The 11,693-nt window shown below is 56.5% G+C and overlaps 1 protein-coding gene across 4 annotated transcripts in view; it reads left to right on the top strand.

The window, feature by feature from the left end:
- Positions 1 to 9,254, top strand: part of Adamts7 (ADAM metallopeptidase with thrombospondin type 1 motif 7) — a 51,694-nt gene extending 42,440 nt beyond the window's left edge. For 2 of the 4 annotated variants that reach the window (XM_059267062.1, XM_059267064.1), the window contains 10 exons: positions 23 to 267; positions 540 to 675; positions 1,019 to 1,145; positions 1,615 to 1,830; positions 2,267 to 3,509; positions 4,443 to 4,595; positions 4,916 to 5,089; positions 5,169 to 5,315; positions 6,230 to 6,392; positions 8,925 to 9,254. In XM_059267062.1, the coding sequence (XP_059123045.1) occupies positions 23 to 267; positions 540 to 675; positions 1,019 to 1,145; positions 1,615 to 1,830; positions 2,267 to 3,509; positions 4,443 to 4,595; positions 4,916 to 5,089; positions 5,169 to 5,315; positions 6,230 to 6,392; positions 8,925 to 9,082 (2,762 nt within the window). In that variant the 3' untranslated portion in view covers positions 9,083 to 9,254. Of the gene's footprint in view, positions 1 to 22; positions 268 to 539; positions 676 to 1,018; positions 1,146 to 1,614; positions 1,831 to 2,138; positions 3,510 to 4,442; positions 4,596 to 4,915; positions 5,090 to 5,168; positions 5,316 to 6,229; positions 6,393 to 8,924 lie in introns of all 4 variants that reach the window. The other 2 variants (XM_059267063.1, XM_059267060.1) reach the window with 2 other exon arrangements.
- Positions 9,255 to 11,693: the final 2,439 nt, after the last annotated feature.

Here is an 11,693-nt window from a genome sequence, read left to right on the forward strand (position 1 = left end):
TGTGTACAACCACTGCCAACAGGGTACGTGGATATAGGGCTGATCCCAGCCGGAGCCCGAGAGATCCTCATTAAGGAGGTGGCTGAGGCGGCCAACTTCCTGGCCTTGCGGAGTGAGGACCCAGATAAGTACTTCCTCAATGGCGGCTGGACCATCCAGTGGAATGGGGACTACCAGGTGGCGGGCACTACATTCACCTATGCACGTACAGGCAACTGGGAGAACCTCACATCCCCAGGCCCCACCAGTGAGCCTGTCTGGATCCAGGTACCTGTCTCTCGAGGCCAGGATGGGAGGAATAACTGGGAGTGGTCCCCAAGGTAGGATATACAGGGGAAACCTTAGGGCTGCCATAGGGTATAGTTCTGGGCCAGGGTCAGCTGCTGGGGCCTCTGAACCTCTGCCTCAGTTTTCCCATCTCTAGAGTAGGTCTCCAGTACAGCTGAGTTCACAGAGGTGGCTGGGGATGACCTTAGGTACAGGTGCTGGGCAGATGGAGAAGGGTCCCTGGGCTCACAGGCCCCATTTGCCTGTTCCAGCTGCTGTTCCAGGAGAGCAACCCTGGGGTGCACTACGAGTATACCATCCACAGGGACAGCCGTGATGAAGTCCAGCCACCCGAGTTCTCTTGGCACTATGGGCCCTGGAGCAAGTGCACTGTCACTTGTGGCACAGGTGAGACTCCCACTTGCTGAGCCCTAGGCTGAGCTTGCTTGTGTGTGATCACGTGTAATGGTCACCCCAGGGCTTTGAAGTGGGTCTTGTTATTTACTTCCGTTTTATAGAGCTGAAAGTCCTAAGCCACTGCCAAGAAGCAGCGGGGTGGGCTACCTAGCCTGTCTGCTGCCTCCAAGGATAGAGTGTCATGGAGGGAAGGCCGGGAGGGCAGTGAGAGGAAGTCATGGAGGCCTGCTTTCACCCTGACAGAGGTTCTGTGAGGGTCTGGGCAGAGCAGATGTGTGCATGTCTTTTGAGGCACCCTGGTGCCAGGCCCAGGCTGAACCCCCATGGCTTCCAGGTGTGCAGAGGCAGAGCTTGTATTGCATGGAGAGGCAGGCTGGACTTGTGGATGAGGAACACTGTGAACATCTGAACCGGCCCGATGACCGCCAGAGGAAGTGCAGTGAGGAGCCCTGTCCCGCCAGGTAAGCTTACTGTCCCCAGCCAGACTTCCAGGTCCTCGGTGTCCTGCTCCTGCCTCTGAATTGGGACCCCAGTAGGTCTGGAGAAGAAAGCTACTGCTTGTGGCCTCTTTTCCCAAGTCAAAGGCATCAATCCATGGACCTAGCTTGGCCCTGGAGTGCACTTGGGCAGCTGGTACCAGTATCAACACTGCTGATCATTCCTTGTCCAGGCCTCTGGGTACCAGTATCAACACTGTTGATCATTCCTTGTTCAGGCCCCTGGGGTGAAGGTGGAGGGAGTGAAGAGTGCTCTGCTACGGGGATTGAGGGGCAGGGCACCAACCTGGGGCTTGGGTCTCTGGGGATTATTCTCCATTCAGCCCTGCCTGAACCCGAATGGCCTGAAGCTATGTCGCGGCCACCTTTGCTCACGAACGTTGCTCATGATAGGTGCTAATGTCACACTGTCACCACATGTGCCCCTTACCAGGTGGTGGGCAGGGGAGTGGCAGCTGTGTTCCCGATCCTGTGGACCTGGAGGTGTCTCTCGCCGGGCTGTGCTCTGCATACGCAGTGTAGGGCTGGATGAGCAGCGAGCCTTGGAACCACCTGCCTGTGAACATCTTCCTCGTCCCTTGGCTGAAACTCCATGCAACCGTCATGTGACCTGTCCTGCCACCTGGGGTGTGGGGAACTGGTCTCAGGTAAGTGTAAGGAGGAAAGGAGACCTGACTTTGGTACCACCATTGCCTTAGATAACCTGCACAGAATCCTTACTGTTTGTTACCCGGGGTGGGAGGGAGTCTGGGGCATTCCTGGGACAACACTGTGCACAAAAGCCTTGGGGATCAGGAATTCCCAGACATGCTGACTATCGTCTTGAACTAAGCATGGCCATAGAGGGCTGGCTGAGACCTCTGTCACTATGAAACCAGCAATAGGCAGGTTCTGCCACCATGCCCCAGCTTCCCCAGAAGCCTCCCATCCTGGCTTGAGCTATGACCTCCTTTGCAGTGCTCTGTGACATGTGGAGCCGGCATCCGGCAACGAAGTGTCCTCTGCATCAATAATACCGATGTCCCCTGCGACGACGTTGAGCGGCCAGTGACTGAGGCCATTTGTCTTCTGCCTCCCTGCCCACGCCCCATGTACATGACGGGCATGGATGGTTCTGGCAGTGGTTCCTCCAGCCCTGAGCTCTTCAATGAGGTTGACTTCATCCCACACCGGCTGGCCCCACGCCCTTCACCGGCATCCTCACCCAAGCCGGTCAGCATCAGCAATGCCATTGATGAGGAGGACCTGGAACTGGATCCGCCGGGGCCTGTGTTTGTGGATGACTTCTATTATGACTACAATTTCATTAACTTCCATGAAGACCTGTCTTATGGGCCCTTTGAAGAACCCCATCCAGACCCGGTTGATACAGGGGGTTGGATGGCACCACCCCACATCAGACCCACTGAACCTACCTCAGATACTCCAGTGCCTACTGCCGGGACTTCTGGAGTTAAGGAAGAGGGGGTCCGGGGAGCTTGGTCCCCTAGCCCTTCACTCAGCCAGGCTAGCCATTCCCCACCTATATTCTTGGAGCAGACCCCTGTGAACCCCTTGGCTAATTTCTTGTCTGAGGAAGATACTCCCATGGAAGCCCCTGAAGTTGGGCTCCCCAGCTTGCCCTGGCCCCCTGCTTCAGCTGATGACATGGTGACACCTGTTGCCCCTGGAAACCCTGATGAGTTACTAGTGAGGGAAGACAGGCAGGGCCAGCCACCCACTCCACGGTCTGACCCGAACAAGGTTTCCAAAGATGAGAACACCTTGGGTCATACGTCACCAGCTCTGCCCCAAAGCCGGACCCCCACACAGCCCTCTTCACCCTCCATCAGCACCACTCAAGCCCCTCCTGGTGCTGGTATGGTGGAGGTGTGGACAGGAGGGCCTGTGGTCTGGGACCCAGTGTTGGAGGTTGACCTAAAGCCTGTGCACGGTGAGCTGTGGCCCACTGTAGAGGTGGCTCCTCCTCTCCTTCCGCCCGTGGCCACTGTGCCAGGCATCTGGGACAGAGATAGCCCCCTGGAGCCAGGGATTCCAACCCCAGGACCGGGCTCACAGAACCTGAAAACTCTGGCATTTCCAGGGACCTTCCTTGTGACAGCACCAACTGATCTAAGGAGCCCGGGACCAATGGACCAACCCCAGCCCCCTCACCCTGAAGGGACCCTGAGCCCTCTGCTGCAGCCTAGACCAGCTCAGGAGACTCATACTAACAGCAGCGAGGACCCTGAGGTCCAGCCTTTGCAGCCCAGCCTAGTGGAGGATGGCTCCCCTACAGACCCACTGCTTGCCAAGAATGCCAGTTGGCAAGTGGGCAACTGGAGCCAGGTGAGTGGTAAAGCACCAGGGATGGTGGGAAGTTTGAGCCACCGGACCCTGGGACTCAGTTTTAAGCAAAGCAAGACCCAGCTGTGTTCATCCTGCCTCCCTTGGAGAACAGCGTAATGGTTCCTGGGATTAGCTGACTGACAGCCGTGGTGGGCTGAGGCTCCAGGAAGCAGAAGGAGTATTATCCCAGCTCTCGTGTAGCTTGAGGCTAGTCCGTCTCTCCCACTGGGCCTCAGTTTCTCAACTGTGAAGTGGAAGTGAAGTGAGGGGCCCCATCTGCTAGAGTTTTTGAGTCCTCGGAGGGCCATTCCTCAGCCACATGGTGGGCTTCAGAAAAGTCAGTAACTATAAACTAAGTGCAGCTGGGAGGAGTGTCCTCTAACTGACCTGCATGCCCCAGAAATGGAGATCTCCCCCTAGCCAGCTGTAAGGGTAAGGAAGGCCTTCTTCCATGGATTCCAGACCCAGCGCTGCCTGGGAGGGCTTGGCTAAGGGTTTAGCTGAGACACAGCCAGGCTCCTCCAGATGCTTCACCTTTTGTCACCCTTCAAAGTCTCCCCTTCTTTCGTTAGGGATCCCACAATAGTCTGAGTTGTATGGAAAAAAGATGACCCGTGCCCCTTCTCTAGATTCTCATTGTGAGAGATCCATAATCTGGGGGAGAGAGAGACAGGCTGAATTCCTACTCATTTAGCTGCTTGGATTAGGGCCCAGACTTCCCTGGTTAGTGAGAAGCCACAGGGTGGCAGGGTAGGTAGGTGGGTCTACAGGGCTCTTGGGAGCAGGGATAGTTAACTGCTGGTGACATTTGACTTGTTCTTTCACAGTCTCCGTGGGAGGTGGGTGGAGGCAGATAAAGATGTGGGGCCCTCTTCAGCGGGGCTGGCCCGGTGAGGGTCTGCTGGGCTTACAGACAGCGTCTCTGGCCCACAGTGTTCCACCACTTGTGGTCTGGGCGCCATCTGGAGGCTGGTGCGCTGCAGCTCTGGCCGCGATGAGGACTGCACCCCTTCTAGCCGCCCCCAGCCAGCTCGCCATTGTCACTTGAGGCCCTGTGCTGCCTGGCGCACGGGCAACTGGAGTAAGGTGAGTAAGGAGGGAGCCCTGGGTCTCATGGCCATGGTGTGGAGACAGAGCAGGGCACCGTCTGCACCCTGATCCCATCTGTCCTCATCTCCCTGGGCCCTGCTCATGCTGCTGACCTTCCTCTCTATTCCTACCACCCATCATTGGCTCACCCTAATTCCATCTGTCCTGTCCTCTGGGGTTGTTACCTGGTGTCCAAGTCGTCTGGGGCTCTTGGGCTCAGGCTGGAAGGTCTACCCCTGCTGTACCATAAACCTCACTGGGTCAAAATGCATGCATGGGTTTAGACTGTGTCTACATCTGTGTTCTTTGGTCTCCAGTGCTCTCGCAACTGTGGTGGAGGTTCCTCTACAAGGGATGTACAGTGTGTGGACAAGCGGGACCTCCGGCCACTGCGGCCCTTCCACTGCCAGCCTGGGCCTACCAAGCCATCCACCCGTCAGCTTTGTGGGACCCAGCCCTGCCTCAGCTGGTATACCTCTTCCTGGAGAGAGGTGAAGCCTGGGTCTGGGGGGTAGGGACTGGGGATACCCTCAGACCCTGGCTATACTTGATGCCTCCCTGTTCTTCCAGTGTTCCGAGGCCTGTGGCGGTGGTGAACAGCAGCGTCTGGTGACATGCCCAGAGCCAGGCCTCTGTGAGGAGTCGCTGAGACCCAACAGCACCAGGCCCTGCAACACCCACCCATGCACGCAGTGGGTGGTGGGGCCTTGGGGTCAGGTGAGCGGGGTTCCTTGGGGAGGAAGTGGGATCAATCCTTGGCAGATAGCCCCTGGTCCTTAGGGCTTTGAAGGCTGGGTTGTAGGGTGTGCTGTGTGCTGGTCTCTCTGTAGCCACTAAATATACAGTAGTGACCAGATGAAGTCCTTGTACTTTGCCAGGGAAAATCAGATAGAGGAAAACTAGCTATGTGGGGTAGGTAAATCTTCTGAGGAGAGACTTTGGATGGATGCCTAAAGGAGTCAGTGAGTGAGGCGAAAGACAGGGATGATGAGAATAGCAAGCGCTGAGCCCTACGGCAGGAATGATGGGGGTATTTAGGGGATGGCACAAGGACACATGTGGCAGAAGCAGAGTGGAGATGGGCCCCCCGAGGGCAGGGCAGCTCTCTGTTGGGCCTGCTGGGAGCTGATTGGTTCAGGAACCTCAGGGATTCCTTGATCTACCGGCTGCTGAATGACTGGGCAGGAGCTTGGCCCTGCGGGCCGGTTTCTTTTCACCTTTAAATTGGGGGCAGCCTAGAGGAGCAGTGAAAGAATTAAGTGAGGAACATAGAGCCTGTATCATGCCAGCGCAAATTAAACCAGAGAGCAGGCTGACTCGGGGTGGGGACCCTGGCTGAGACCCTCTGCTGCCCATGGCTTGCAGCCCATCTCCTGTGTCTTTTGGGCACTGTGGTCTCACCCCAGTGTCTGCCTTCTCTGCCCAGGCCTCTTGGGTGAGTTTTGCATTCCTTCTTTCTTTCGTCTTGCCCTCGCTGCAAGGGGAGATGCCTCCGGTGACAGTGGGGTTCGGCACTATGCTCTACTGGGTCAGCGATGGCTTCCTGGAGAGGGTGGTGCTGTCCAGTGACAGCCAGTCCCTGACTGTGGTGGCCGGTCCTGGGGACGCTCTGTCCTCTCTCTCCTGTGCAGTGCTCAGCCCCCTGCGGAGGTGGTGTTCAGCGTCGTTTGGTCAAGTGTGTGAACACCCAGACAGGCTTGGCAGAGGAAGACAGTGACCAGTGTGGCCATGAGGCCTGGCCTGAGAGCTCACGGCCATGTGCCACTGAGGACTGTGAGCTGGTTGAGCCCCCACGTGAGTGTCTCCCTACCCCTGGGGGTGGTGGGGGAGGGGGAGAAGGAGGGCTGGGACCTAGAGAGACTCATCCAGATGTCAGTCCCATAACAGCTGCTGTTCTATTTACAGTTCGCTCAGACCACATGGTCACCGTAACTGGGAGGCCACAGGGTGCCAAGGTCCCAAACTGGGAATCAGCCAGGGGGAGTCCCAGCCACACTAGCATCCTGTAGGCAGCTTCTGTAGCCTCGGGGAGTTGAAGGAGCCCCCTGACCTCTCAGTTGTGGGGAGCTTTTGTCCTTTGGGGTCTTAGTCCCCACAGTGAGGCGAGGATGGCCTTGGGCTCTGGGCACTGCCTATTCCTCAGAGGATAACTGCCTGCAGTGAGCAGTGGAGCCCCAGGAAAGACTCCCTCCCAGGGTCCTGCCGCTGCCGCTGCCGCCGCCGCCGCCGCCGCCGCCTATGGGCTTCCTGGCCAGCTGGGCCAGTATGGAGCAAAGGTCTGAGCCAGAGGTGGCTCTGAAAATCACCTCCTTCCTGAGGCTGTAGCTGTCCCCAGCAGTGAGAAACACAGGAAACAGTATGGCTCTTGAGTCACATCTGGGCACCCATTCACCAGCTGCGTAGTCTTGGGCTCTATTTCCCTATCTGGATTGTCATTTCCTCTTGCATAAAGGGGCTGGCAACCCTTATTTTGGTATTGGTGGGGTCTGAGGAGTCTGAGGCCACCTCTGACACTTGAGGGAACCCAGGAGCTTGGCATATACCTACAGGGTTGCCGCACCTCTCCCCAGGACAGTTGGTGGGCGTCAGCTCTCATCTGCCTCTCCCTGCTCTGCACGGCCTTCACTACCAGCAGCTGGCTCCCGTGGTACTGGCTCAGGACCCGAGTGGCTACTGCTGTGCCATTCTGTCCTGAATCCCATTGCCTCAAGGTGCCGAGGAAATGCTAGCCTGGGTTTGTCCAGCCATCCCTGCTTGTCTTGCTCTCAATTCCCCGAATCTGTCCTTCCGAGACACTTCAGCACAGCTATGCCGGGTGCTGTACCACAGTGCTTGCCTCCGGGGCTGACGGTGCCCATGGCTCTTCTGTCTCTTGCGCCACGCTCAGGCGTGGCAGGGACTGGGGTGGCTATGGCCCCAGGTGGTGCAGAGCAGGAACCGAAGCTCTACCAGAAATAGTGTGGCTTAGGAGACTGTGGCCTTGGAAGGTCTCCCAGGGCGATGGGGAGGGTGGGCTCAGCAGGGATTCGTGGAAGTGGCTAGGCTGCTACCCAATGCTCACCCACATGAAGAATTTCTTGCCCCTAGTGAAGGGAGCCAATCAGGGAAGCATCTTGGATCCCAAGCTCCTGGAGCTTCCAGGATGTTTTGATGGCTTGTGGGATTGTCCGACAGGACATTTGGAAATTCTGGAAACTCCAGGGTGTGTGATCACCGTGGCAAAGCAGCTGACATGCCTAGTCATGTGGCCTTCCCCATGGAGGTGGGGGCTGTTATCAAGAGGAAACCTTCACCCAGTGGTTAGGCCTGCCTGAGGTCATTCAGGGGAACTAGTGTGCAGGCTGATGGAGTTTGCAATCGCTGCCTAAAAGGTAGGGCGGGGAGCCTTTCTGCTGCTGCCCTGTGCCCTCTGCTGCACCTGGGGATGTCTCAGACCAGGGCTCAGCTGTTCGCCTGTTCTTCCTCCCCAGGGAGTCCGCTGAAGTAAGCAGGGGTCTGGGCAGCTGTGGCTTCAGCAGCAGCAACAGCAAGGCAGTAGCACTGGGAGAGAAGCCAAGGGTCTGGAAGCAAGCCACTTCCCAAAATAGCTTTCCCAGGAGAGCCAGCCAAGCCTCGGCTCCTGACAGTCAGGGCTTGAAGAGTCACCCTCTCCTGTGCCGTCACCAGAGGTTACACCCAGCCTTAGGTGCCTACTGATGACCTTTGTGGCCCTGGCCAAGTCCAATTTTCTGAGCTACATGACCCAACGAAATGGGTGGCTATCCTGCCACACAAAAGTTGAGGATGAATATGGCCCATATGAGGGGGGGGGGGCGGCGGTGGGTAGGGTGGTGTGGTGCAGTGGTGGCTGCAGAGGCATGTGGCACAAAAGAAGGTGGCAGGGAGGTGGAGCGGATGCATATTGGCACAAGTGCATGAGATAAAGTTGTGGGCCTGGTCCTGTCGGGTTCCATGATTGAGCAGGGATGGTGATGATGCTGGAAGGCTTGCGTCACTCCTGGGCAGGCTCTTGGGCATCTCATGGCCTCCTGAGGTGCTCAAGGATGGGGTCTCGGAACCTTTCTTCCAGAAAGTTAAGTCCAACGGTGTCAGTAGTCCAAGGGCAGGTGAGGGCAAAGTGAGGCGGGGACAATAGCTAAGGACTTGGGGTTCTGATTCTGGGGACCTCCTTCAGAAACTGGGTCTCCTGCTGGCTGCTAGTCTTCTTAAGGCTACTGAGGTGAGGGGTCTTTCAGCCCAATTTACTGGGTCATGAAGTGTGGTTCTGGGTGTCATGCCCACTGATTTCTAACTGTCTCCCTGCACCCCTTCTCATCTCTTTCCCAGGTTGTGAGCGGGATCGCCTGTCCTTCGGTTTCTGTGAGACATTGCGTCTGCTGGGCCGCTGCCAGCTGCTCACCATCCGTGCTCAGTGCTGCCGCTCCTGTCCCCCACTCAGCCGTGGTATCCCTTCCCGGGGCCATCAGCGGGTGGCCAGACGCTGAACAGAGGCCGGGCCTCCACCAATGCACATCAGAATGCACAGACAAACTGACCCATGACACACAGACCTCAGCGCCCCACCACAGGCTGCGGTGGAGCCCTGCTCCTCGTGCCCTCATGGTGCTAACCCCATCCCTGTGCAATGGCAGGCTGGGGACCCCCCCCTTCCTCTCAGAAAAGGTATTTTTTTATTCTAACAGTTTGCACATTTGTTATTGTTTTACATAAATGAATATCTACCCTTTCAAAGCTGTTGTTCGAATTTCTAAATGGTCTTATAATAAAAAACCCAGACAGGTATCAGGGTGAAAGCTGAAAGATCAGAGAAGCAGAACAAGCCACAACCACCACATATTACCTCACCAACTGCACGCATCCTCAGACTGAAATCCTCTGGGTCTTCACCCGAAAGGGTCTCACCTGAACTACTTTAGTTCCTGTCTCCTCACGTCTTATATACCTTTCTCAGCCCTGCCGTCACTTCCTGGGATGAAAGGCATGTGTGCTTCCCAGTACTGGGATTAAAGGTGTGTGCCACCACTGCCGGGCTCTGTTTCCGGTGTGGCCTTGAACTCACAGAGATCCAGATGGATCTCTGCCTCGTGATAGGATTAAGGGTGTGAGTGCCACCACTGCCTGGCCTCTATGTCTAGTGGCTGACTCTGTCCTCTGATCCTCAGGCAAGTTTATTTGGGTTCACAATATATCACCACACAAAGCAGCTTGGCCTTGCCTTGGATTTGGAGGATCTCCAACATGACCTCTACCTACCCCTCTTATCAGACGGCTACTACCCTGTCCCTTGTTGAGGCCTGGGCAGACAGCAGTTCTCCGTTCCTGTGGGGGCCGATCAGCACGGCCAGCAGAGGCCATGCAAAGATGCCTAATGTAGACGTGGAAGCTCCTGAGGTGGGTGGAGATGGCATCTAGGGAAGGCACATATATCGACAGAGGCTTACACAGCAGGAGCAGCAAGGTCTTTGCAGGGGGCACAGGTTGGCAGAGGCCCAGGGAGTCCTCCTGTTCACTGTCCCCACTCATTCCACACCCCTGCCCACTATCTCCTGTTAAGGTCCTCAGAGACCTCGGTTTCACAGGGATGGAGCCAGACGCACTCATGCACATGAGGCAGTCTAGTCTCTCACGGGGACTACCTGTGGCATGACAGCAGGCACCTGCCAGGTCTGCTACCTGAGAGCAGCTGGGCATGCAGGTACTTTGAAGAGGGTTCTGGACCCTGGTCAGCGACAGGGAGAACTAGGCCTTCTTCTCAGCCTTGGCCCCTGTCTGACCCTTCCTTCTGGCTATGAGTCATCTTCTGGAAGGCATTTATGCTCTCCCTCAAGTTTGAGGCACTGGAGTTGTAAAAAAAAAAAAGGGCACTCGTTACATTTTATTCTCCAGAGTGAGGTGTATGTAGAAGCATGGAGGGATCTGATCACCGAGAATGTGGGTACAGTGGAAGTCACTGCTTGGGACCGGGAAGTGGTGACACAGGGTGGAACCAGTCAGTGCTGTGCCTGTCCCAGGACTTGCTCTACCTGGGAGTGGGGTGGGGGTGGGGGGTGGAGCAGGGGCTGTGGCTCTCAGGAGTAAAGGTTTTTGTCTAGCTCTGGGTTTCCTGTTCTCCCACCATCTCATCCTGAACATGAGCAGGTGAGAAGTTCACGGTGGAGGGAGTGACTAGAGATACAGGCCCAGTGGAGACGCTGGGCTCCAGGCAGTCCTATACTTGGCCAAATTTAGGCAGTCTACCAGGTTACTCAGGAAAGCAAGTCACTGGTGGCCTGTGTGCATCCAAGCACTACCATGCTGAGGGTGGAGAAGCATTGGGTTTGCTTCCTGCCTATGTCTGCAGCAGCCCTGTGGGCCCAAAGAGGCCCTGGAGACCCACAGTCTGAGTGATGGCTTCCTACAACCTTGCCCAATCCACTCCCCATGGCAACTCCTCACAAAGATGGGAACAGAGACCCATACACTGCAGGGGTTGGCACTGTGGTAGAGACCTAGGGTCCCTGACCCCTGCCATTACTATAGTGCTGTGGGACCTCAGGAGCCCCCCAGCCTTACTGAATAAACCCATGTCTCCTAAAGAGCAGCAGCTTACCAGGTCCAGGCCTACATTGATGAGTCCTGCCCCCCTCTGCCCCCTCCCCCACTTCATGGAAAGACATTTGGTCCTAATCATTCTTGTGTTTTTCCAGAGATGGCTGGGGGAGTCCCTAGCGTCAGCTGGGCCTGAGCTGTCTGCCCAGACAGGAGGTAAACAAACCATGACTCAGGCTGGGCACGCACAGCTGGTGCGAGAGGGTACCTGTCTCCCAAGGGGTGGGGGGTGGGGTAGTAAGGACTGCTCCAAACACAGGCAGCATCTCACTATGACTCCAACCTCTGCCCTCAGCCCTTGCCCATAGTTCGGTTCTGGCACTCAGGTCTATCAGTGTTGAGAAGGGCATCCTGTCCCTCCTATCCCAATGGAACCAAGGGCAGGGACATAAGAATCAGCAGGCTGGCAGAATGAATAGCACCCCACCCCTATAATGCACACCCCACGCTTCAAGACCATGCAGAGGCCTCCACCCCAAATGACTACAACTACCTTTCAAGACAGAA

This window comes from Peromyscus eremicus, chromosome 7, assembly GCF_949786415.1.
Source record: "Peromyscus eremicus chromosome 7, PerEre_H2_v1, whole genome shotgun sequence".
Taxonomy (NCBI): Eukaryota; Metazoa; Chordata; class Mammalia; order Rodentia; family Cricetidae; genus Peromyscus; species Peromyscus eremicus.